Here is a 23,418-nt window from a genome sequence, read left to right as displayed (position 1 = left end):
CGGAAGCCCGCCCTCAACACCGGAAGCCTGACTGACCGCTCGCGACCGCTCTAGCCCGCCGGGCCGCTACCATCGAGAGTGCGGCGGGTGGTCACGTGAACGTGCCCAGGCTCCCAGGCGCTTTCCTTCAGCCGACGCTAGGTACGAGCTCAGCCAATGAGAAGGGCGCAGGCCCGGCCCCCGCCTGCCCGCGGTCCAGCCGGAGCCAGCCTGCGCTCAGGTGGGGCAGGAAGGCGGGGCTCCAGTCTAGAAGGTGCGTGTGGGGTCCCGAAGTGGAAGGCAAGGAGTGCAGGTACTGTGCGATCCGGGGCACGGCGCCCCGCTGCCTTCCTTGTGTTATCCTCTGGTCTATAATGCATCCCTCCTCTTATGCCATCCATGTTCATGTCACCCACTTCTTCTCATGCTGTATCCCACTTAAGTCGTCACCACTCCCCTTGTGTTGCCATCACCCTCTTTCTGCAACCACCAATCCCTTTAATTATCTTTCCTTTCCCTTAAGTCCTCATTGCCCCCTGTAAGTCGTCATTGCCTTACGTGGACTGCATCCCTCTTTTTTGCCGTTTCACCTTCATGAAATCCTCACTTCTAAATCGTCATCAAACCCCACCTTGGCACCCCCCCCCGTCACTATGTCGACGTTTACCACGCTTCCCTTACGACGTTACCACCCCTTATGTCTTCCTTTCTCCCCTGCCACCACTGCTCCTCTGACAGTCGCCATCTGTGCCTCATGCTCCTAGTTTTCTCCATAAAGAGCCAACCGGCCGTACAGTTGTTTCTCTTCCCTCATTTTCTCCACCCTTTCCAGAGGTCGGGTTTCATATTCCCACCATATGGGGTAGGAGAGTCCATCATTTGGGATGTGTCAGTGTCCCCGCTCCACCTCTAAACGCCCAGGTACCGTGGACCAGCTTAACGCTCCTCTCCAATCCCCTTTTCCTCATCTGTAAAATACACACAAGGATATGCGTGTCAAGGAAGAGCGTCAAGAATCTGCAAATCCATTTTTATGGCATGGTCAACCTGACACGGCCTTTGGGATCATATTGTTATTAACCATGTCATCCTCATCCAGTCACCTTCTTCACCTTCTCATGATCCACCCCTCCCCTTTCCCAGCTGCACTCATTCCTGTGGTGACCTCCCTCATTGCTGTGACAGACCATGCCACGGCAGCCACTCCACCCCAAGATCTTCATATTGCCTTCACCTCCACCACGATTACCACACATGAACCTTGCTTCTGTAAATTCTTAATCCTTATCTCTTTATCCTGTTTTATGGAGTGACCCCACCCCAAAAATGATAGCATTCAGCTAGAACTGTGGGAGTAAGAAGGGTTCCGCAAGGGAAACTACAGTTATTTTAGACCCAGGTCTCCTGGGTCTTAGTCCCAGATTCAGCAGTCCTGAGTCCTATTCATTCAGCCCATCTTGGGCAGTGTAGTACAGTGGTTAGTGCTGTGAGCCTTGGGGGCTAGAACACCCTAGTTTGACTAAGCACTTAGTACTTAAAGAGCTGCATGACCTTGGGCATGTGGCATGTGCAATATAGGAATGAAAACACAAGTTAGTCATTCAACACATATTTCTTAAGCATGTGTGTTCAACACGGTGCTAGGCATTGGGGACAAGTCAGTGAACAAAGCAGAAAAGTCCCTAGTCTTATTGGGGTTTGCATTCTAGTATGGGTAAGAGACAAGAAGTGAACACTGTAAGTAGGTAAATAGATTATTTGATGTGTTAGAAGAGGGGTGCAGAATACACGGTCAAGGTTGTAGTATGTATGTATGTGTGTATTTTGTAATGCTGGGGATGGAGCCCAGGGCCTTGCACATACTAGGCAAGTGCTCTACCACTGAGCTATACACCTTGCCTATGATGTTTATTTTTGCTGAGTGTGTGTATGTGTTTGGTTTTTTGTTTGTTCATTGGATTCTTTGTTTTGACAGTACTAGGGATCACACCCAGGGGGCACTCTAGCACTGAACTACATCCCAACCCCTTTATTTATTTAATTAAAACAGGGTCTTACTTAGTTGCTGAGGTTGGCCTCCAATTTGCAGTCCTCCTGCCTCAGCCTCCTGAGTGGCTGGAATTACAGGCATGTACCACCTTGCCTGACTAATCTGTCGTTTTAAATAGGATGGTCTTATAGCTGGGGGGCTGTGATGCATGTCTATAATCCTAGCAGCTCGGGAGGCTGTGGCAGGAGGATTGCAAGTTCAAAGCCAACCTCAGCAACTTTACAAGACCCTAAGCAACTTAACAAGATCCAGTCTCTAAATAAACTATTAAAAGGGCTGGGGATGTAGCTCAGTGTTAAGAGCCCCTGGCTTCAATCCCCAGGACCAAAATAAATAAGTCTGTGAAGGTTTTCTGAGAAAGTGACATTTTAACAAAAACTTTCAGGAGAGGAGAGAGTGGCATGGCTATCTGGGAGAAGGGCATTCTGCAGAGAGAACAGAAAATGCAAAGGCCCTGAGGTAGGAAAGTACTTAGAGTATTTAAGGAATAGCAGAAGCCCAGTGAGGGGAGGAGGTGTAGGAGATGCAGGAAGATTGTTTGAGGCCTCATTAGTGACAAAGAAGACTGACTTTTATTCTGAGTGAGGGGGGAGCCACAGGAGGATTTGGAGCAGAGGAAGGACACAATCCAAAGTGACATGAAGCTATCACCCTGAGCACCAGCAGCTCCAGAACTTCTACTCAGGATTGGCAAGAAACAGCCTTGTTGGAAAGAGAGTCCTCTTCACTCTGTACTCAGATATCCTTTATATTTGGACAAAGCTTCTGATACCCCCTTCAGATTTTTGGAGAGGGATGGGGTACTGGTGGGGTTTTGAGAGGCAAAAAACACCACTATAGTATTCAACTGGTATTGGGGAGGGTACATGGGTGGGCAGCAGGAATTTACAGATTATAAACAAAAGGAAAGGGGGTTGTCACGGGGCCGCTGTCCCTGGATCCCTGAGACAGCCTGTGTTCAAAATCCTGGCTCCCCATTTCCTGGCTGTGCCAACCATGGAACACGTCAGCCTTTAGTTCCCTTGTCTGTTAAATGGGATTTTAAAAAGGACTGTCATGAAAATTAAGTATAGAAAGTTCTCTGAGCAGAGCGGGTCCTAACATAGGAGCCTACCCTCTCCCCGACACCCTGCACCTCCACAGGCTCACACCTCCCTCGGGGTACCTGGGTCCCTTGCAGGAGGCCATGACAGGAGATCTGCTGTATTTTATTTGCTCATGAATTGGTTCAACAGTGTATGATTCTGAAACAGAACTGAGTTCTGGATTCAAAACCCCAGCTGAGCAACCCATACTGTGCCACCCGAGCAGGTGGCTTCCCTGAACCCTGACACCCATCTGAAAAACAGGGATGGTGATAATATTCCTCGCTCCAGACTTGGCCTGAGTTATTTTTTGAACTAGAACATTACCCATTTCCAGTTGTGATGCCACTGTCCCCTGCTTTATTTTTCTCCAAGGCATGTACCGTATGTTACTCATTTATTCTTACTCACCCAGGAGAATTTCATTATTAGAAGGATCCTGCCCCTCCCCTTCCTTCCCCTGCCCTCTCCTTTTCTTTCCCCAGTACTAGGGATTGGACCCAGGGGTGCTACATCCCCAGCACTTTTATTTTGAAACAGAGTCTCATTAAATTGCCGTATTCAGCCTCAAATTTATAATCCTCCTGCCTCCTCCCCTTGAGTTGCTGGGATTACAGGTGGACATAGGCCTACCATGCCTGGTTAGAAGGATTTTTTTTTCCTGTTTTGCACTGTATCCCCCACCCACCCCCTTTATTTGGGGGGGGGTGCTGGGGATTGAACCTAGGGGCATGCAACCACTGAGCTACATCCCCAGCCCTTTTTATATTTTATTTAGAGACAGGGTCTTGCTAAATTGCTGAAACTGGCTTTAAACTTACAATCCTCCTGCCTCAGCCTCCCAAGCTGCTGAGATTACAGGCGTACACCACCATGCCCAGCTTATATGGCTTGTATCCCCACTTTTTAGAGCAGGGCTTGGCCAAATAGATGAATGAGCTGGTCTCTGAGCATGGTATGTGTTGTTCCTGTGCTCACTGGTGCTGGGGACACAGTGGTCATGGAGAAGGCCTGGCCCTGCCTCTTAGGACTCATTAGCCCAGTGGAATAGACAGACATGTCACCAGGGAGTGATAGCCCAGAGAGGTTAGGGTCAGGATAAAGGAGAGACTGGCAGAGTGTCAGGGATGGGATGGGGAGGGACTGGGGACTGGGAGACCCAGAGGGGATACCTAATTCAGCCATGGGGGATAAGGAGAGCTTCGTGGAGGAGGCGATTTGTGGGTGGAGAGGGACGCGCAGCATGGAAAGGAGGAAAAGGTGAGCTCAGCAGGAGAAGCAGCGTTGCAGGATCAGTGATGCACATGTGGTTTTGGTTCCAGGAACTGAAAGATATTCAGCCTGACTGTGGTGAAATTTGAACCAAAGAATAGCTGGGGAAAGATCATCCCAGGCCCCGGGAGCACAATGAGGAGCCGGGACTTTGTTCCGAGACACTGGGGAGCCACAGAGAGTGTTTGAACTGGGATGGACAAGTCAAATTCAGATGATGGGGCTGGGGTTGTGGCTCAATGGTAGAGTGCCTGCCTGGCCTGTGTGAGGCACTGGGTTCGATTCTTAGCACTGCACATAAATAAACAAAATAAAGTCCATTGACAACAAAGAAATATTTTTAAAAATTCAGATGGAGGCAGGATTGGAAGATCTAGTAAAAGCTGGGAGCAGAGGGAAATGACTGAAATGAGGACCCAGGTGGCAGAGGCCAGATTGGAGCTGGGAGACATCATCAGGAGGCCAAATGGGGTCCTAAACAAGGTCCAGGACTGAAAGAGTCAGGGAGGGCTTCCTGGAAGAAGTGGCACCCAGGCTGAGACCTGAAGAATGAGTGGGATAACTCTTCTTAAAATGAGTACCTGGCCGGGGCTGGGGCTGGGGCTCAGTTGCAGAGCGCTTGCCTCACCCGCGCAAGGCACTAGGTTTGATCCTCAGCACCACATAAAAATAAATAAAGATGTTAAAAAAAACAAATGAGGGGTTGGGATTGTGGCTCAGCGGTAGAACACTTGCTTAGCTCTGGCGGGACCTGGGTTCGATCCTCAGCACCACATAAAAAAAAAAAAATGAGTTCCAGGGCGGGGCGCAGTGGTGCATGCTTATAATCCCAGCAGTCTGAGGCAGGAGGATCTCGAGGGTGGACAGCAAGGATCTACAGATTATAAATATAAATAAACAAACTAAAGCCAGCCTCAGCAACAGCGAGGCGCTAACCAACCCAAGGGAGACCCTGTCTCTAAATAAAATACAAAACAGGGCCAAGGATATGGCTGCGTGGTTGAGTGCCCCTGAGTTCCATCCCTGGTGCCCGCCCCCCACCCCAAATGAGTACCTGGAGAAGGACCCAGTTTAGGAGAGATGGTGAGGTCAGCTGGGGATGTGGTGGGTGTGAGGGGCCCAGGGATACTCAGGAGAAGTGTCTGGGAGGCCACGGAGCCTCCAGAGCTGAAGTTTAGGCAAGAGGAGGAACCAAGAAAGGGGCTTAGGATTCACAAAGGGGACCTGGGGCTGTAGTGGAGAGCGAGGTCCACAGGCCCTGTATGATATGGTAGAAAGTTTGCACTTTGGCTCCGAGTGTCACAGAAAGGTTCCGAGCAGGAATAGGAGCAAAAAGGTTTTGAGTGGGAACTCAGATTTTTAGATTTAGTAATATTTACCATTCAGGATGGGTTTTTGGACATATTTAATTGTTTTTCAGACCAAGCATCTTCTCTCCCTACAGGGGTATTTATCTTAAGGGGTTCTTTGAAATAAAACTTCTACTGTTAAAAAAAGAAATGGGGGTTGGGGCTCAGCGGTAGCACACTTGCCTGGCACGTGTGAGGCACTGGGTTCAATTCTCAGCACCACATAGAAATAAATAAAGGTCTATCAACAGCTAAAAAAAATTTTTTAATTGTTTGCAAAATTAGTGTACTATTTTCTGTAGAGTTGGCCACAAACTCTTGATTGTTCACTCCAAAAGGGCCTGCCCCATCAAGTGAAAATACGTGCCTTTAAACTTGAGGGCATTTTTTGGGGGGAAGACCTGTCGATTTCTAGATGATTCGTATATGCCTCAGCAGTCTCCTGCTCATTTTTTTTTAATTTGGTTTTTCTTAGTTATACTTTTTTTTTTTAAGGAGAGAGAGAGAGAGAGAGAGAATTTTAATATTTATTTTTTAGTTCTCGGCGGACACAACATCTTTGTTTTTTGCATTTGGTGCTGAGGATCGAACCCGGTCCACACCCATGCTAGGCAAGCGCGCTACCGCTTGAGCCACATCCCCAGCCCCTCTTAGTTATACTTGACAGTAGAATCCACTTGATAAAAATCATACAAGCATGGAATATATCTTATTCTAATTAGGACCCCATTCTTCTGTGTGGACACGGTGGTGGGATCCACTTAGGTATTTTCGTATGTCCCCTATTCTTTATTCTCTGCTGGCTTGAATCCACCTTGAATTTCCCCCACTGTCAGCTGACATCCCATTATCTGTACCCACCCAGTCTGCTCTGGGCTTAGAACACAAGCTGGTTATCACTGTGAATAAAACAAGTATCATTTGGTCTAGAAAAACATCTAGAAAAGTCTTCCCTCAAAGTTTTCCATTCTTCTGTATTTCTTCTAATTTCAACAAATATTTATGGAGAGAGTCCAGTGTACAAGACCCTGGGAAAGAGGAATAAATCAGATACAGACTACAGCTCTTTGAGGGACATATGAGTCTATTAGTGGTGATAACAGTATGTACAAGGTACTAGGGGCCACAAACCTCACCAACCAGCTCTAGCAGGGGATGGACTTGGTGTCTGCTGTTCATGATCTCCTTGACTTTTTTTTTTTAATATTTACTCTTTAGGTGTAGATGGACACAACAAAATGCCTTTATTTTTATGTGGTGCTGAGACTCGAACCTGGGCCCCGCCCGTGCTAGGCCGGCGCTCTACTGCTGAGCCACAATCCCAGCCCCATCCTTGACTTTTTTTTTTTTTTTTTTTACTGGGGACTGAACCCAGGGGCACTTTGAGCCACATCACCAGCCCTTAGTATTCTGAGACAGGGTCTCACCAAATTGCCCAGGCTGCCCTCAAACTTCTGTTCCTCCTGCCTCAGCCTCCTGAGTCGCCGGGATTACAGGCGTGCGCCACCACACCCAGCTTGACCTCATTGATTCTTCCCAACAAATGTGATGTTGGTATTATTTATCTCCCAGTTGATCAGAGAATGAAAGAGGCTCAGTGAAGGGAGCCTCTTCCCCAGAAAAAAACCCTGAGCCAGCAGGGCTGTGGACTGGCCCAGGTAACCATTTGGAGATTCCTGTTTAATAGATGAGACCAGTGCTGGGGCTACAGCTCAGTGGAAGAGTACCTGCCTCACACGCACAGGCCCTGGGTTCAATCCCCAGCACCACACACACACACACACACACACACACACACACACACACACAAATACCTGAGGCCAGCAGAGATCAAAGAAGTAAAATCCATGGCCAAGGTCACTTGGCAAGAAAATGGTAAAGGCTTTGAACCAGGGCTGCTGGTGAAGGAGAGATCAAAACTGCCACTGTTACTCTCACTAGGAGGTGGGATGCTCAGGAAGCACAGGTCTTAAAAGCCCAGAGGGTTCTGCTTCCTCATTTTCTGTGGGTTGCGGTATCACACCCCAAAGCAGGCATGGCCACAAGCCAAGGGGCCTGGGGGAATATTCTGTGAGTTAGAAGGGAACGCGCTTCCTGGCCGTGGTGTGCTCCACATCATCAAGAAAGCAGAGTATAAGGATTTGCCTGGGTTGGTTGCACTGAGGCCCTGTGGGGATTCTGGGGTCCTGGGAACACAGGCACCAAGGTGGGCCAAGCAGACATGCCAGCACCCACTACAGGGTCTAATTCAGTTTTATTGCTCAACCCCATCTTGTGGGGGGGGAGGCAGATTACTTCTCCAGCTGAAGCCACAGCCCTCTGCAGGCTGGGGTACCCCAGCTAGGTGCCTGAGCCTCATTATGACTTAATTTCTGTAGAAATTATGCACATTCCAGCCAGGCATGGTGGCACACACTTCTTTTGGCTGCACTGGGGATTGGGCCTAGGGGTGCTCTACCTCTGAGCCCATAAGTTCCCATCCCTTTTTATTTTGACACAGGGCTTCCCTAAGTTGCCTGGGCTGGCCTTGAATTTGCAAGCCTCCTGAATTGCTGGTGTTACAAGCGTGTGCCACCACACCTGGCTTCAGTGGCTCTTCTTACACTTGCCTTTTTTGTGTGTGTGGCATAGGGGGAGGAACACAAGGCCCACATGCTAGTCAAGCTACACCCGGCAAACCATACTGCTGACTCTATATTTTTTGTGTTAATTGCTTTCTTTTAGTCATCTTAAATTTTATATGTTCAAAACCAAACCCCTGATCCTTTTCCCGAACTTACTCCTCCCTCGGTCTTCCCTGACCATTCTTCCCTGGGGACAGGCCAAAACCCTTGGAGTCATCTTGGGTGCCTCTCTTGTTCTCGAACATACACCCAGTCCAGAAACCTCATCCACTCCATGTTCAGAAGGTTTCCAGAGTCCACCCATCCTTCTCCCCTGGCTGTCCCATGCTCCTGTCCACCCTCATCTCCTGCCTGTGCGCTCCCAGCAGCCTCCCTGGACCCCACACAGCCAGAGGGAGCCATGAACATCTGTGCTAGTGTCCTAGGCGCTGCTGTAGCCACAGCTTGGCAGCTTGAAACAAAGGAAATGTGTTCTCTCCCAGTTTGGGAGGCCAGAAATCTAAAATCTCAAAGTGCTGGTGGCGCAGCCACACTCCTACCAGCAGCTTTAGAGGAGATTCTGTCCCCAGCACTACTACACTGAGCTTCTGATGGCTCCCCATATCCCTGGGCTGTGGCCACCTCATCCCCATTTCAGCCTCCCTGGTCATGTGGCCTTCTGGGTATCTTCTGTTTCATAAGGATATTTGTCACTGTGTTTAGGGCCTACCCAAATAACCCAGGATGATCTCATCTCAAGATCCTAAATGTAATAACACCTGCTTTTTCCAAACAAGGTCACACAAGTTCCAGAGGTGATGCCACTGGACACATCTTTCTTCTTTTCTCTCCTTTTTTTATTTTTTTTTTTTGGTCCTGGGGGTAGAATCCAGGGGTCCTCACTACTGAGCTACATCCCCAGCCCCTTTTATTTATTTTGAGTCAGGGTCTCACAGAGTTGCTCAGGCTGGCTTCAAACTTGGGATCCTCCTGCCTCAGCCTCTCAGTTGCTGAGATTACAGGTTTGTGCCAGTGTGCCCTGCTCAGACATATCTTTTCTGAAGCCACCATTCAATCTACCACTACACCCAACATCAACCTAATTTGGCTGGGAACTCACTTGTGACCCTGTCCTACTCACCACCATCCACATAGCCCTACAGGATGTGGCTCCATCGGTTCCCTGACTCATCTCCCTTTCTCCCCAGCCTACTCCACCCCAGCGCACTGTCCTCCTCCCGCTTCCCCTCACGCCTGGCCAACTCCTGCCTCAGCCTTTGTACCCTTTCTCCCCCTGAAGTCCAGGTTGTACTCTCCCTCCTTCCTTGAAGTTTTCCTCTGGTAGCCCCAACTCAGTGAGGACTTCCCTGACCTCCTTGTTAAAACTGCACCCCATTCCACCCCCATCCCTCCTCCCCAAATCTCCACAGCAGGTGTTACCTTCCAGCATATTCCATTCATCTTCAGTATCTAGGGGTCAGGTGTTAGCTCCACAAACCCTACCCTCAGGGATACCAAAATTTTCAGATGCTCAAATCCCTTATATAAAATAAAGTACACCAGGGGCTGGGATTGTGGCTCAGCAGTACAGCGCTTGCCTAGCATGGGCAGGACCCGGGTTCGATTCTCAGCACCACATAAAAATAATGGCATTGTGTTGTGTCCATCTACACCTAAAAAAATAATAAAGTATGCCAGGCATGGTGGTGCATGCCTATAATCCCAGTGCTCAGGGTGCATGCCTATAATCCCAGTGCTGAGGCAGGAGAATCAAGAGTTCAAAACCAGTCTCAGCAACTTAGTGAGGCCCTAAGCAACTCAGTGAGACCCTGTCTCTAAATATAATGCAAAAAAGGGGCTGGGGTTTTGGCTCAGCGATAGAACGCTCTCCAGGCACTGAGTCCGATCCTGAGCATCATAAATAAATAAATAAATGTATTGTGTCCAACTACAACTAAAAAATATTGAAAAAAAGTTATTAAAAATAAAATGCTGGGCTGGGGATGTGGCTCAAGTGGTAGCATGCTCGCCTGGCATGCGTGCGGCCCGGGTTCGATCCTCAGCACCACATAACAACAAAGATGTTGTGTCCACCGAGAACTAAAACAAACAAACAAAAAAAAAAACCCACATAAATAAATATTAAAAAAATAAAAATAAAATGCAAAAAGGGCTGGGGATGTCGACTCAATGGTTGAGTACCCTTGAGTCCAATTCCTGGTACCAAAAAAAAAAAAAAAAGTACTATTTGCATATAACATACCCACATCCTCCTATGTATTTCAGATCTTCTCTAGACATAGTGTCTAATACAATGTAAATGCGATGTAAATGATGGTTATAATGTATTGTTAGGGGAATAAAGGCAAGGAAAAAGTCTATACATGATCAGTACAAACATAATTTTTTGTAATATTTCCAGTCCACAGTTGGGTGAATCAGCAGATACAGAACCCATGAGTATGGAGGGCTAATTTGCAATCTTACTGGTTATGTCTTCCCTCCTGTCTGTTTTATTCACAGCTGTATCCCCAGGGCCTAAAACAATACTTGGTGCACAGCAGATACTTAATAAATGAGTGAAATTAATGAACTTTATGAAAAAGATGCTGTTGTCACCATGCCCCTTTTGCAGAAAGGGAGACCGAGGCATGAAGGTATTAGCAGTTCTCTGAAGTCAGGAGTCACACAGAGGTACTGAAGCTCAGGCTCAGTTGGGTATCTGGCTCCAGCACTCACCGTTTTAACTGCCTTGCAATCTAATCAGATCTAAACTGCCACTCAGTGGTTGCTAGAAAGATCTTTGGTATATTGCTTTGGTTAAAAATAAAAAGAACTAAAATTGGATACCCATCCTTACAGACCTGTAACCTCTGTACAACTTGAAAGCCAGAGGCCCCTGACAGTGTGAATGGTGTCTGTTCTCTTCCAGTCTTGGGTCTAGCCTGGCCATTCCAGTTCTCCATGCTCCTCTGTTGTATTTTTATTCATCTTGACTGCCCTAAGTTCACTTCACCTGCTGTTTCAACCCCACATTCTTAAATAAAACATTTCTCACCAATGCCTTCAAAAATTAAAGTCTGACATTTCCTGCCTCTCCCCCACCTCCCCACAACACTCTGATAACCTCCTGGGTTTCAGATCACCTTGAGCTATTGCCCTTTTTTCCTGCAGAATCCTTTTTAACCCATCCCTCTCTGGGAGAGAAAGACATCTGGAATTCTCTTGCCTTCCACTATTGGGATCAGATGCTAATGAGGTGTTCTCCAGATATTCCTTCAGATCTGGGCTGAATCTTGGAGTGACAGGGAGATCCTTTTGAGATTTTCTTCTAGAAGAAAGAAAAAAAGCAATGCATTCCCTTAATTTGGGGGAGGGGGGAGGCACCAGGGATTGAACTCAGGGACACTCAACCACTGAACCACATCCCTAACCCTACTTTGTATTTTATTTAAAGACAGGGTCTCACCGAGTTGCTTAGCACCTCGCTGTTGTTGAGGTTGGCTTTGAACCCGCCATCCTCCTGCCTCAGCCTCTCATGTTGCTGGGATTACTGGCTTGCGCCACCATGCCCAGGTCCCTTAATTTTTTTTTCATGTCTTCTTACATGTATACTTTGTTTTTTTTTAATTGTTTTATTATTAGTTGTTCAAAACATTACAAAGCTCTTGACATCATATTTCATACATTTGATTCACGCGGATTATGAACTCCCATTTTTACCCCATATACAAATTGCAGATTCACATCGGTTACACATCCACTCCTTAATTTTTTTTAAGTACTAAAACAAGCAATAGCTGTATTCGCTTTATACTTACTTTTTGGTAGCAGGAATTGAATCCAGGGGTGCTTAACTATTGAACCACTCCCCAGCCCTTTTATGTGTGTGTGTATTATGTGTATATATACATACATACATATATATACACAAATTTGGGTGAGTATCAGGGATTCAACTCAGGGGCACTTGACCACTGAGCCACATCCCCAGCCCTTTTCCGTATTTTATTTAGAGACAGAGTCTCACTGGGTTGCTTAGTGCCTCGCTATTGTTGAGGCTTGCGATCCTCCTGCCTCAGCCTCCCTAGTTGCTTGGATTATGGGTCTGTGCCTCCACACCCAGCTATACTTATTTCTTAACCTGTTCTGAGATGTTTTCTATACTTCTCTGTAAGTAGCTTACATTTCACAGTTTTCAAAACTAAAACGGACCTAGTGCTCTGGCATAGGCCTGTAATCCTGCTACCCTGAAAGTTCAAGCAGAAGGATGGCAAGTTCTCAAAATTTTCTAAAAGCTCAGCAGTAGAACGCTTGCCTACCATGCATGAAACCCTTGGTCCAATGGGCAACACTGCCAAAATCAAAATAAATCAAAAGGAGAAAAAATAGGTTTATATAAAAAGAAGAAGCAATCCAAACCCTCCCAAAATTCCACTTCCTTTCAGGCAACCACTTCTGACACTTGCTTCTCTCAAGAGTTTTCCTTTTCTGCAGGTATCTCTTGCCTTCCCATGTGTTTGGGGGACACGGGTTCAGAGGAGAGAGAAGGGAAAGGAGCGGGAGCAGGGGTCTCCAGTTTATTTCTAGAGGTGTGGCTTTAAATCCTACTTGGGAGATATGGGATTGGATCCAGAAGCCTGGACCTCAAACATATTTGTGTCTTAATCCCTATAAAAATATCAGTTGGCTTAAACAAAGAAAAATCAAATACCGTAATCCACACAGACTCCGACAAAAAGTCCGCCACCACCTTCCCCCACCTCTCTCTTCCCATCCGCAGCGTGGGCTGAGTCTTCTGCTGGTTTTGTCGCTTCATCTCCAAATCATGCCATTCAACCTTGATTCTCCCCATTTTATTTTATAAGCGTTTTAATTATTAATTTTTATGTATTTATTTTTTGACTAGGTAATGCATGCCCACGGTACAAAAACTCACAAGGTTTGTAGACCAGAAAAGATGCGGGGTTCCCATTTCTCGGTGGTCTTCCCGCCCCTCCCGGGGGCTCGGGGTGGAGTGTGGCGAAGCCCATCCCCCAGCCACACACGCCCCCACTCGGGCCAGGTTGGCGGACCGCATCTGGGGGGCGAGCCCCCCTTCTCGCTGCGGTGAGCTGGGGCTGTCCGCTCGCACTGCGCAGACTCCCCGCTGCAGTGGGCGGGGCCGACGGGAGCCCCGCCCCTCCACTCCTTACCTCCCGCCCCTGCTCAGCCTGTTGGGGCAGAAGCTGGGGCCCCGCGGAGGTAGCTGCAGACGCCTGCCGAGTAAGGCCGAGGTCCTTCGAGGCATGGGTGGTGGGGGGGATGGGCTAGGGATGGCGGGGAGGCCCCGGTGGTCCTGGGCTGCGAGCCTGAGCTGTCTTGTGTGGTGGGTACCTGAGGGCGAGGGCAGAGGAACCACCTGGAAAATGCCCTGAGTATCCCAGTGCTAATAAAAAACAGGCACAAAGACTCGGGGCCTCTGCAGACCCCATCCAGGGCTGTCTGTGGGAGACTGTCTAGATTAGAGCTCCGAGGAAGGATAAAGGAGGGTGCTGGTGGGGAGCAGCGTGGTGACAAATGGGGGGAGGGGGCAGGGTGGACGCCAAAGGCCGGCAGGGTAAGTCTGAGTGATGTAAAGAAAGCAGAGGCGTTGGATCTTAAAAGAATTTCGAAATCCCTGCTGACCAGCGACCAGTTCCCTCTTTTCGGGGTGGCAGGCACAGTGCCAAGGGCCCCCGTGATCATGAGCAGAGGGACTCAGTGAATCCCACAAGCCCAAGACTAATCTGCCTTCTCTGATGTCCCTCAAAAGCCCAGAACACCTCACACAGTGTCTGCTTTTGTTCCCCCAGTTCGGAGACCCTGACACACCCACCTTTCCGCCTGGGCTCAGCATATCCCCCAGCTGCAAAGCAAGATGAAGCCTAAATTGATGTACCAGGAGGTAGGTGGATGGGGACTAGTGGGGATGGGCTTGGTGCGGTGGAAGGTTGGAGACTGGGCGAGCCTCGCTGTTGCCCCCCTCCCATCCCCATCCCCATCTCCAGCTGAAGGTGCCTGTTGAGGAGCCAGCCAACGAGCTGCCCATGAATGAGATTGAGGCATGGAAGGCTGCTGAGAAGGTAGGAGCCCCCTCCGATACCCTTGATCCGTTTCAGGGATGGGTTGAGCTGCCCACCATGGGTCGCCTGACTGCCTCCTTTTCCCCACAGAAAGCCCGCTGGGTCCTGCTAGTCCTCATCCTGGCAGTGGTGGGCTTCGGTGCCCTGATGACTCAGCTGTTTCTATGGGAATACGGGGACTTGCATCTCTTTGGACCCAACCAGCGCCCAGCCCCCTGCTATGACCCCTGCGAGTAAGTGGGAGAGGGAAGATGGGTGGAGGGGAAGAACGCTGTTAGGCCAGGGGACCCTTAAACACACACTGAGCAGGGGCTGCACCCGGCCTTACCCCGTGCAGTGAGAGAGTGAAAAGACTGCAGGCACCCAAGTGCATGCCCACCCCCCTTTCCCCCACATGCAGTGCAGTTTCCATGGCAGCCACAGCGTCATCGTCTCTGCAGGTCTGTGAACAAATAGACAAGCACACCATTCCATCCACATCTGTGAATGAAGACATGCACACACGCAGTCTCCCCACCACACCTCTGGATGGATAAATGCACACACACAAATATACATAGCCTCCCATCCACGTCCCTGGGCAGACAGGCACTCATCCCAGCCAGTCCTCTCCAGCCTCATGGCTGATACTGTCCCCATCACCCCCAGAGCAGTGCTGGTGGAGAGCATTCCTGAGGGCCTGGACTTCCCCAATGCCACCATGAGCAACCCCTCCACTAGCCAGGCCTGGCTGGGCCTGCTCGCCGGTGCTCACAGCAGCCTGGACATCGCGTCCTTCTACTGGACCCTCACCAACAATGATACCCACACGCAGGAGCCCTCTGCCCAGCAGGTACCTGGCAGCCTGGGCCCTGGCTGGGAATGGAGGGGGGTGACAATGGGGAGAGTGAAGGGGTTTCCCCTGACGCCCTAGGAACAGATGGGCACGTCTCATGTGGCAGATTGGACACAGGTGTTTGGAAGCAGCTGTCTACACATGGCCCTCTGGACTGAGGGTGTTTGTCACGATCATCTGGAGACCTCTGAATGTCAGGGTGCAGGTTTGGTTACAAGGGATTAGCCTGGCAGATGTCACTTGCCCATAAGCTGTCCTGACCCCCTCACACAAAGAAATGGAAGAGAGAAGTAACAATCTATCCTTGAGCCAGACTGCTGCCTCCTTGCCATGTGACCTTGGATGGGTCACCTCTCCTCTCAGGCTTTAGATTCCTTACTTGTAAAATGAGGCCAACAGCTGGGTGTGCCTGTCATCCCAGCTGCCCTGGAGACTGAGGCAGGAAGATCTTGAGTTCAAAGCCAGCCTCAGCAACTTAATGAGGCCCTAAGCAACTCAGCAAGACTCTGTCTCTAAATAAAATATTTTAAAAGGGGTGGGGATGTGGCTCAGTGGTAAAGCTCCCCTGGGTTCAATTCCTGGTGCTGAAAGAAAGAAAGAAAGAAATAATAAAATAAAGTGGGGCCAAAAATATAACACCTATTCTTGCAAATTTTAACACCGTGCCTTGCACAGAATCTGCCCTTGATAAGCATTTGCCAATAAGGCACCCTTGTTACAAGCCAGGAATGATGACACACACCTGGAATTCCAGTGATTTGGAGGCTGAGGCAGGAGAATCGTAAGTTTGAGGCCAGCCTGGGTTATTTAGTGAAACCCTGTCTCCAAATTAAAAAATAAAAAGGGCTGGGGTTGTAGCTCAGTGGTAGAGCACCCCTGGGTTCAATAGTCAGTAGAACAAAAACCAGAAATTCTTATTATGATTTGCTGAAAACTTTAAAAATCAAAAAACCTTCATCACTTGAAACAACGTAGGTTAACCCCTACTGTTGAAAAACATGAGTACCTGATCCTTCTGTTTTTTTCTCCCTGCTGCCTCTGTTTGTGAGAAGTAGACTCAAAATCTACTAAAATCTCAGGGCTCCTTAAATACCACCTTAAAAAATAAAGTTAAAAGCCATAAGAGTTCCAAGCATGGTGACACACGCCTGTACTCCCTGGGACTGGGAAGGCTGAGGCAAGAGGATCACACGTTTGAGGCCAGTCTCAGCAACTTAGCAAGATTTGTCTCAAAAAAATAGAAACAGCTGAGGGTGAAGTGGATCAGAGCTTCAACCTGGTGGCAGTGTTTGGGTTCAATCCCCTTCCACCACTCAGTTCTCCCAACTCTCAGTTTCCTCATTTGTACCTGGAGAATTGTAAACAACTCTGCTTCATAGGATTTTGAGAATTCCGTGAGTTCAGGCGTCAAGGGGCCTAGAATCAGAGCTGGTGTACAGAAGGTACCAGAGAATCACCGGTTCTCACTATCACTGGGGTCAGTGTGCCTTAGCCCATATTTTCCTGGACCCTCAGCCCAAGCCTCACCTCAAAGCCTGTGATATGCCTGGAGGCTCCTGCACTGACATTTCCAATGTTCTGGATCTTGGGAAGGTCCCGGGAGGGGCAGAAGGGACAGAGAGGCCTGGGGGCATAAGTCTCAGAGCAGCCAGTGACTCAAAGAGGTCAAAGTTTAAGACAGATAAAGAAGTGTTCTAATATTTTAACTTTAAGCTTTTTAGATTTATATTTAAATTATTATTAATCATATCTCAAAGCCAGATCTCAAAACGGTGCCTTTTGAGGTGCCTTGTGGGTTTGACATCCTGGTTGGCCTAGCTTCTCCAAAACTGTCCCCTCCCCACAGGGTGAGGAGGTCCTCCGGCAACTACAGACCCTGGCACCTCGAGGGGTGAAGGTTCGCATCGCCGTGAGCAAGCCCAATGGGCCCCAGCCACAGGCGGACCTGCAAACCCTGCTGCAGAGCGGTGAGCGGGGGACGGCAAGGGTGGCAGGCCTGGAGCTGCCCGCCTTGGCCCCTGACCACTGCCCCCATCGGTCACAGGTGCCCAGGTCCGCATGGTGGACATGCAGAAGCTGACCCACGGCGTCCTGCACACCAAGTTCTGGGTCGTGGATCAGACCCACTTCTACCTGGGCAGTGCCAACATGGACTGGCGCTCACTGACCCAGGTCCGCCTGCATCCTGCCTACCTTCCCCCCAGGCTCCTCCCCCTCTACAGAACAGCCAGCCTCTAGCTGGACCCCTCCACAACCCAGCATCCTCTCTGCCCGTTCTCTGCGGTGGTTCCTTCCCGCTTCATACCAGGGATCCCTAAATATTCCCCATGCCAAGGGTTGCCCTCCCCCGCTCAACCGGTGCCTGGGGTTCCCTCTGATCCTTGATGGCAGCTGCCAAATGTGCACAGAGCATTCAAGGCCCTGTCTACCCATCTGGCCTTCATTACACATTCCCTGTACGCCTGTTCTAAACCCAGCTCCATCCTGGGTGGTGCTGGGAGCATGATGGTGACAGGTGGACTTGACTGGAACTCCCAGTTCCAAGTGGAGCCTGACCAACCACCAGGCAGTGAGCCCCAAGGACTCAGGGATGGAATGGGGGAAGCAGTGAGCTGTGGAAGCCCAAAGGAGACATCTGACCGAACCTGGGATGTGAGGAAAGTTTTCCCAAAGGAGGTGATAACTAATCTGATATTTGAAGGATCAACAGGAATTGGCACAAGATAGGGATGAGGAAAACAGCTTATGCAGTGACATGAGGGTAAGAGAAGACAGGACATTAATTCATTTCAAAGGATAGTTCTCCAAATCCCTAGTCTCACCAATTATGCAGGGAGATGCTGAAGATACTCAGACATCTCTGTTCCTGTCCTCCTGCCTGATGGGGAGACGGGTTTGTCACCAGAAAGAATGATGAAGGAAGCCCAGGAGTGCTAGGAGAGCCCAGGGGAATGCCTGGGCAGCCCAGGGAGGCTTCCTGGAGGAGGAAGCACATCAGCCTAGACCAGACCTAAGAATGAGAAGGAGCTGGCTCTGTGCAGGGTAGAAGTTGCAACCTATGAGAAAGTTCAGGAAACCTAGAACTCCGGAATAACTGAATGATTTGCTCCAAAACTTAAGTTTATGCCTATGAATTTAAGTGGGATGGGATGGGGGAACAGTGGGCAGAGCTCAGCTATTCAGCACAGGGGTGGGAGAAAGACTGAGGGACAGAGGGGAGTAGACCAAGAAGCAGACTGGATAGAGATGTCCCTGTCCGCTGTGGGCACCTGGCTACTGTCCCTGGACTCAGCACTGCCCTCCCGCAGGTCAAGGAGCTGGGCATAGTGATGTACAACTGCAGCTGCCTGGCTCGAGACTTGACCAAGATCTTCGAGGCCTACTGGTTCCTGGGCCAGGCGGGCAGCTCCATCCCATCCACCTGGCCCAGACCCTATGATACCCGCTACAATCAAGAGACACCAATGGAGATCTGCCTCAATGGAACCCCTGCTCTGGCCTACCTGGCGGTGAGTCTGGGAAGAGTGGGACCTGTCACATCCTGGTGTGTGTCACCCAGAGTCTCCTGCTAGCCCTGCCCGGTGATTTTCAGGGAGGGGTGTCCTGATACTGGCCCTCACCCCTACTCGCTCTGCTTCCCCAGGGTCCTGGGTCTGTGTCTCAACTTCCTTGAACCTTGGTTTCATTAAGAAAATGGGTCTCCTAGTATTTCCAACCTCTGGGTGGGGGATATTTGCTGGATTCATGCACACCAAGCCCTCCGTGTTGTTCAGCACAGCCACAGAACTTATTTCCATTTAAATTAAAAGTAGAGCCAGGTATGGTGTTGCACACCTATAATCTCAGTGGCTCAGGAGGCTGAGGCAGGAGGATCGCAAGTTCAAAGCCAGCTATAAAATAAAGGAGGGCTGGGGTTGTGGTTCAGTGGTAAAGCACATGCATGAAGCACTGGGTTCGATCCTCAGAACCACATAAAAATAAAATAAAGAGGGCTGGGGTTGTGGCTGAATGGTAGAGCACTCGCCTAGCATGCATGAGACACTGGGTTCATCCTCAGCACCACTTAACAAAAAATAAAATGAAGATATTGTGTCAACCTAAAACTAAAAAAAATAAATAAAAAATAAAAGAAAGGTCTGGAGATACAGCTCAGTGATTAAGTGTCTCTGGGTTCGATTCCCAGTACCTAAATAAATAGATAAATAAATTTAAATTAAACATAGCGGACAACTCAGATCCTCAGTCACATGAGTCACATTTCAAGTGCTCAGTAGCCACATGTGGTAAGTGGACAACGTAGATGCAGAACATTTCCATCACCTTAGAGGTTCTGCCAGACAGTGCTCGCTTTTCCTGTAGCGGATATTGAGCACTTTAGATAAGGCGCTGCTGTTTTTAACTGCTGATGTTGCCTCTAGTTGTTGGGGGACCACCTGGATCCCCCTCAGTGCCCCTGAGCGTGTCACCTGGCCAAGCCCTGAGTCACTGTGGAGAGCATGGTCACGGGGTCCTCTGCTACAGTGGTCTCCACTGAGTTGAGGTCTCCACCTTGACCACTCCCCTTCCAAAGCCTCACTTTCCTCTTCTGTCCTGAGGATTAAAGGAGCTAGCCAAAGGGCCTGGGGTGACACTGGACATCGAGTTGCCCAGTCAGAGCCAGCTATGAGGCAGGGCAGAGAGTGAAATAGAGCAGAGGTCCTCAAACCATGTGCCCCAGAATCACCTGGAGGGCTTGTTAAAACCCAGACTCCTGGGCCCCATGGCAGCACTCTGGTTCAGGATACTGTGTGCAGAGAGGCACAAGAACTTGCATTTTGAACAAGTTTCCAAGGATGCTACTGCTGCTGGATCAGAAAAGCATAATTTCTGGAACCAGGCAGCCTGGGTTCCGTGTATCAGCTATGTGACCTTAAGGAAATTGCTTACCCTCTCTGGTCCTGATTCTTCACCCTCGAAACACAGTGAGCATCTCTCCTTCATGGAGGCTTAGAATTCAGTGAGATCTACAAGACCAGGCTCATGGTGAGCTGTCCCTATACAGGATCCACTGTGACCATACCCCTGGCAGGAAAATTGTCTTGACTCTCCCCTCACCCCCAGAGCGCACCCCCACCCCTGTGTCCAAGTGGCCGCACCCCAGACCTGAAGGCCCTGCTCAACGTGGTGGACAACGCCCGGAGTTTCATCTACATCGCGGTCATGAACTACCTTCCCACCATGGAGTTCTCCCACCCGCGCAGGTAACACTGGGCACAGAGACAGGGCTCTGGGCAGGGAGCCCCTGCAAGTGGAGAGGGGTGATGGGACTCCAAGAGCAGGCCAGGAACCTGAGGCAAGAGGACAGATGGGGGAAGTCACAGGGAGACAGAGAGAGGGCCGAGGTGCTTGAGGCAGGAGAAAGGGGTTCCCAGGAGAGGAGGATGGCGGGCGATGGAGAAAAGCATAAGAATATCGGGACTGGGGCAGGGCCTGGCTGGAGGCTTGAGGTAGGAGTGCAGCGGGAGGGGCCAGGGAGGCAGGGGACACAACTCGACTTGGGATGAGGGACCTGGGGGAAGAGGCCAGGGGTCCTGGGGTTGGGGCACAGGGCCGGCTTGTGATCTGGGATGCGGGGGATGACTGGGCTGGAGGAAGATAATGTGGAGCCAGTAGATAAGATGAAAGGACTGGGGTTGGGGGCGCAGGAACGATGGCCAGGAGCAGGAGATGAGGGATAGATGGAGGAAGGAGCAGGGACCTGAAGTCCACAGTGGGGTGCTCTTGAGGTTTGGGGAATCTCAAGCTAATGCAGGGCCCAGGCTTGGTTCCCCAAAGCTGAGGGTGAAGCTGTGGATAAAGCTGCTCTCCTGCACCCCGTCTCTGCCTTGCCCCCAGGTTCTGGCCTGCCATCGACGATGGGCTTCGCCGGGCTGCCTACGAGCGGGGCGTCAAGGTGCGCCTGCTCATCAGCTGCTGGGGACACTCTGAGCCATCCATGCGGTCCTTCCTGCTCTCCCTGGCTGCCCTGCGTGACAACCATACCCACTCCGACATCCAGGTGGTAAGCACCCACCCACCGCCCCCTCAGCCTGTGTGCAGGGCAATGCTAGGGACGCAGCCCTCGTGGAGCTTATGTGACATCTGACAAGCAAGACCCAGAGTGAACCAGGCTGTGAGGGAGAAAGCATGGGTTGTGGCTGGGAGAGGGAAACACAGAGGAAGTCCCTGCCTCCGGCTGAGGGGTCAAGGATTGACCCCTCAAAGATTGTTTGAAAAAGTAGACATCAAGCTGGGTTTGGTGCCACAGGCCTGTGATCCCAGCTACCTGGGAGGCTGAGGCAGGATGATCCCAGTTTAAGGCCAACCTGGGCAATTTAGAAGCGATCCTGTCTCAAAAAAATAAAAAGGACTGGGGATGGAGCTCAGTGGTAGAGCACCTCTGGGTTCAATCCCCAGGACCAAAAAGAAAAAAAAAAAGAAAGTAAGGGAGGGAAAAGAAGAGAGATCCTCAGAGATGTGATTTCAGGGATGAACAGGAGTCACTCCTGGGGGAATGGGGTTGCAGTTGACAAGAGGTCCTCCCTTCAGCTGGCATTTACTGGGGACCCACTACATGGGACCCTGCTCTGGCCCCAGGGATCTCCGAGGCCTTAAGACCTGGTTGCACACACCCCTGTCTGATCCCAGGGCTTCTCTGGCTCCTGACCTGCACCTCGGGCTCCATGCCACCCTCTTACCCCTGCCCCATTCTCCACAGAAACTCTTTGTGGTCCCTGCGGATGAAGCCCAGGCTCGAATCCCATACGCCCGTGTCAACCACAACAAGTACATGGTGACTGAACGTGCCACCTACATTGGTGAGTGTCCCTAGCACCTCCACAGTTACTGAGGAAGGGACTGTCCGGGCACCAGGGCCTGGCCACCACGGGGCCCTTACTCTGCGCCCCACCCTCCCTAGGAACCTCCAACTGGTCTGGCAGCTACTTCACGGAGACAGCGGGCACCTCGCTGCTGGTGACACAGAACGGGCGCGGTGGCCTGCGCAGCCAGCTGGAGGCTGTTTTCCTGAGGGACTGGGACTCCCCTTATAGCCACGACCTGGACACCGCAGCGGACAGTGTGGGCAGTGCCTGTCGCCTGCTGTGAGGCCTGATCCAGTGGACAGGCCGCGGCCTGCGAGGCCCCCATGGCCCCAGACGCTCTGGTCCTGGTCCCTGTTCCCATGTCCCCGCTTCTGTCTGCCCCATCGTGGCTCCACAGGCTCTGTCCTGCGCTCCCGCCTCTACCTCCACCCCCAGTGGCCTGATACTACGGCCCCGGGACCTAGCAGAGCTGGGGGAGGGATCAGCCCCCAAAGAAGTGGGGGTGCATGCTGGGCCTGGACCCCTGGCCCACCCCCCTTTCCAGGGCAAAGAGGGCCCAAGATTATAATAACAAGTAAATAATGGTCTGTATAGCCTGCGCCTGACTGACTGCTGAACGATAGAGTATAGGGCAGGGGACAGCTGGCATGGGCCTCTGCCGGGGACATCTTATGTGCTGAGCCCTTGGTTTACCACGTGTGTGGGCTGGTATGTGCTAAGCCCTCAGCCTGTGACCAGTGTGGCCTGGCGTGTGCCAAGCCCTTAGCATGTATCACACATGGGCTGGCGTGTGCTGAGCATGCGGCGTGACCATGTGGGCTGGCACGGACCGAGCACCTGGGTAGCCAGCATGGGGAAGCATGTGCTACACACTGAGCATGCTCCCAGGTGATCAGCCTGGTCTGAACCATCCCCTATCCCAAGGGGGACCAGCATGCTGGATGCTGGAGCGTGGGCCAAACCTGAACCTTCGCCTGCCAGGTAAATTCACACCTAGCATGTGCCAAGCACAGGTGAGTGCATGCCCGGCCCAGAGCATAAGGAGGGGCGAGGAACCCCGGGGCCTCTGCGTTTGGTAAGCTCGGACGAGTTGTGCTAAACACGGTGTTCTGGGGGGAGGTTCCACGGTGCCCCGTGCTCAGCATATTTAGGGAATGGGTTAGTGTCCAAGCCTCCTGCTCCCAACGTCATAGCCTGCTGTATGAGCCACCTGGGCAGAGCATCACAGAGCCAGGTCCCAGGTGCCCACTGAGGACCCCACCCTGGACCGGAGAGGCCTCAGGCAGTGAGGACAGGGGA

General features: G+C 50.7%; 1 protein-coding gene across 6 annotated transcripts; it reads left to right on the top strand.

Moving 5' to 3' along the window:
* Positions 1-110: 110 nt before the first annotated feature.
* On the top strand, positions 111-22,712 carry Pld3 (phospholipase D family member 3). 6 transcript variants are annotated; one of them, XM_077793070.1, is made up of 13 exons: positions 148-292; positions 13,248-13,280; positions 14,173-14,264; positions 14,368-14,442; positions 14,533-14,675; positions 15,091-15,274; positions 17,124-17,244; positions 17,322-17,449; positions 18,586-18,786; positions 20,378-20,517; positions 21,152-21,317; positions 22,014-22,113; positions 22,215-22,712. In XM_077793070.1, the coding sequence occupies exons 3-13, from the start codon at positions 14,238-14,240 to the stop codon at positions 22,400-22,402; spliced, it is 1,473 nt and encodes a 490-aa protein (XP_077649196.1). In that variant the 5' UTR covers positions 148-292; positions 13,248-13,280; positions 14,173-14,237; the 3' UTR covers positions 22,403-22,712. The 6 variants fall into 6 exon arrangements, with proteins under 6 accessions (XP_026267334.1, XP_077649196.1, XP_026267330.1 ...); XM_077793071.1 differs by having other exon boundaries at positions 152-253; XM_026411549.2 differs by lacking the exons at positions 148-292; positions 13,248-13,280 and adding an exon at positions 111-141.
* Positions 22,713-23,418: the final 706 nt, after the last annotated feature.

This window comes from Urocitellus parryii, chromosome 15 (genome assembly GCF_045843805.1).
Source record: "Urocitellus parryii isolate mUroPar1 chromosome 15, mUroPar1.hap1, whole genome shotgun sequence".
NCBI classification, from domain to species: Eukaryota; Metazoa; Chordata; class Mammalia; order Rodentia; family Sciuridae; genus Urocitellus; species Urocitellus parryii.
The sequence above is the reverse complement of the archived record's forward strand: the minus strand, read 5'-3'. Positions and strand labels throughout refer to the sequence as shown.

Bases quoted from the DNA above. Each gene is read 5' to 3' on its own strand.
- Pld3 (XM_026411549.2), top strand. From the start codon at position 14,238: ATGAAGCCTAAATTGATGTACCAGGAG. The intron at 14,676-15,090 runs GTAAGTGGGAGA...CATCACCCCCAG, and splicing joins CCCTGCTATGACCCCTGCGA to AGCAGTGCTGGTGGAGAGCA. The intron at 22,114-22,214 runs GTGAGTGTCCCT...CACCCTCCCTAG, and splicing joins TGAACGTGCCACCTACATTG to GAACCTCCAACTGGTCTGGC.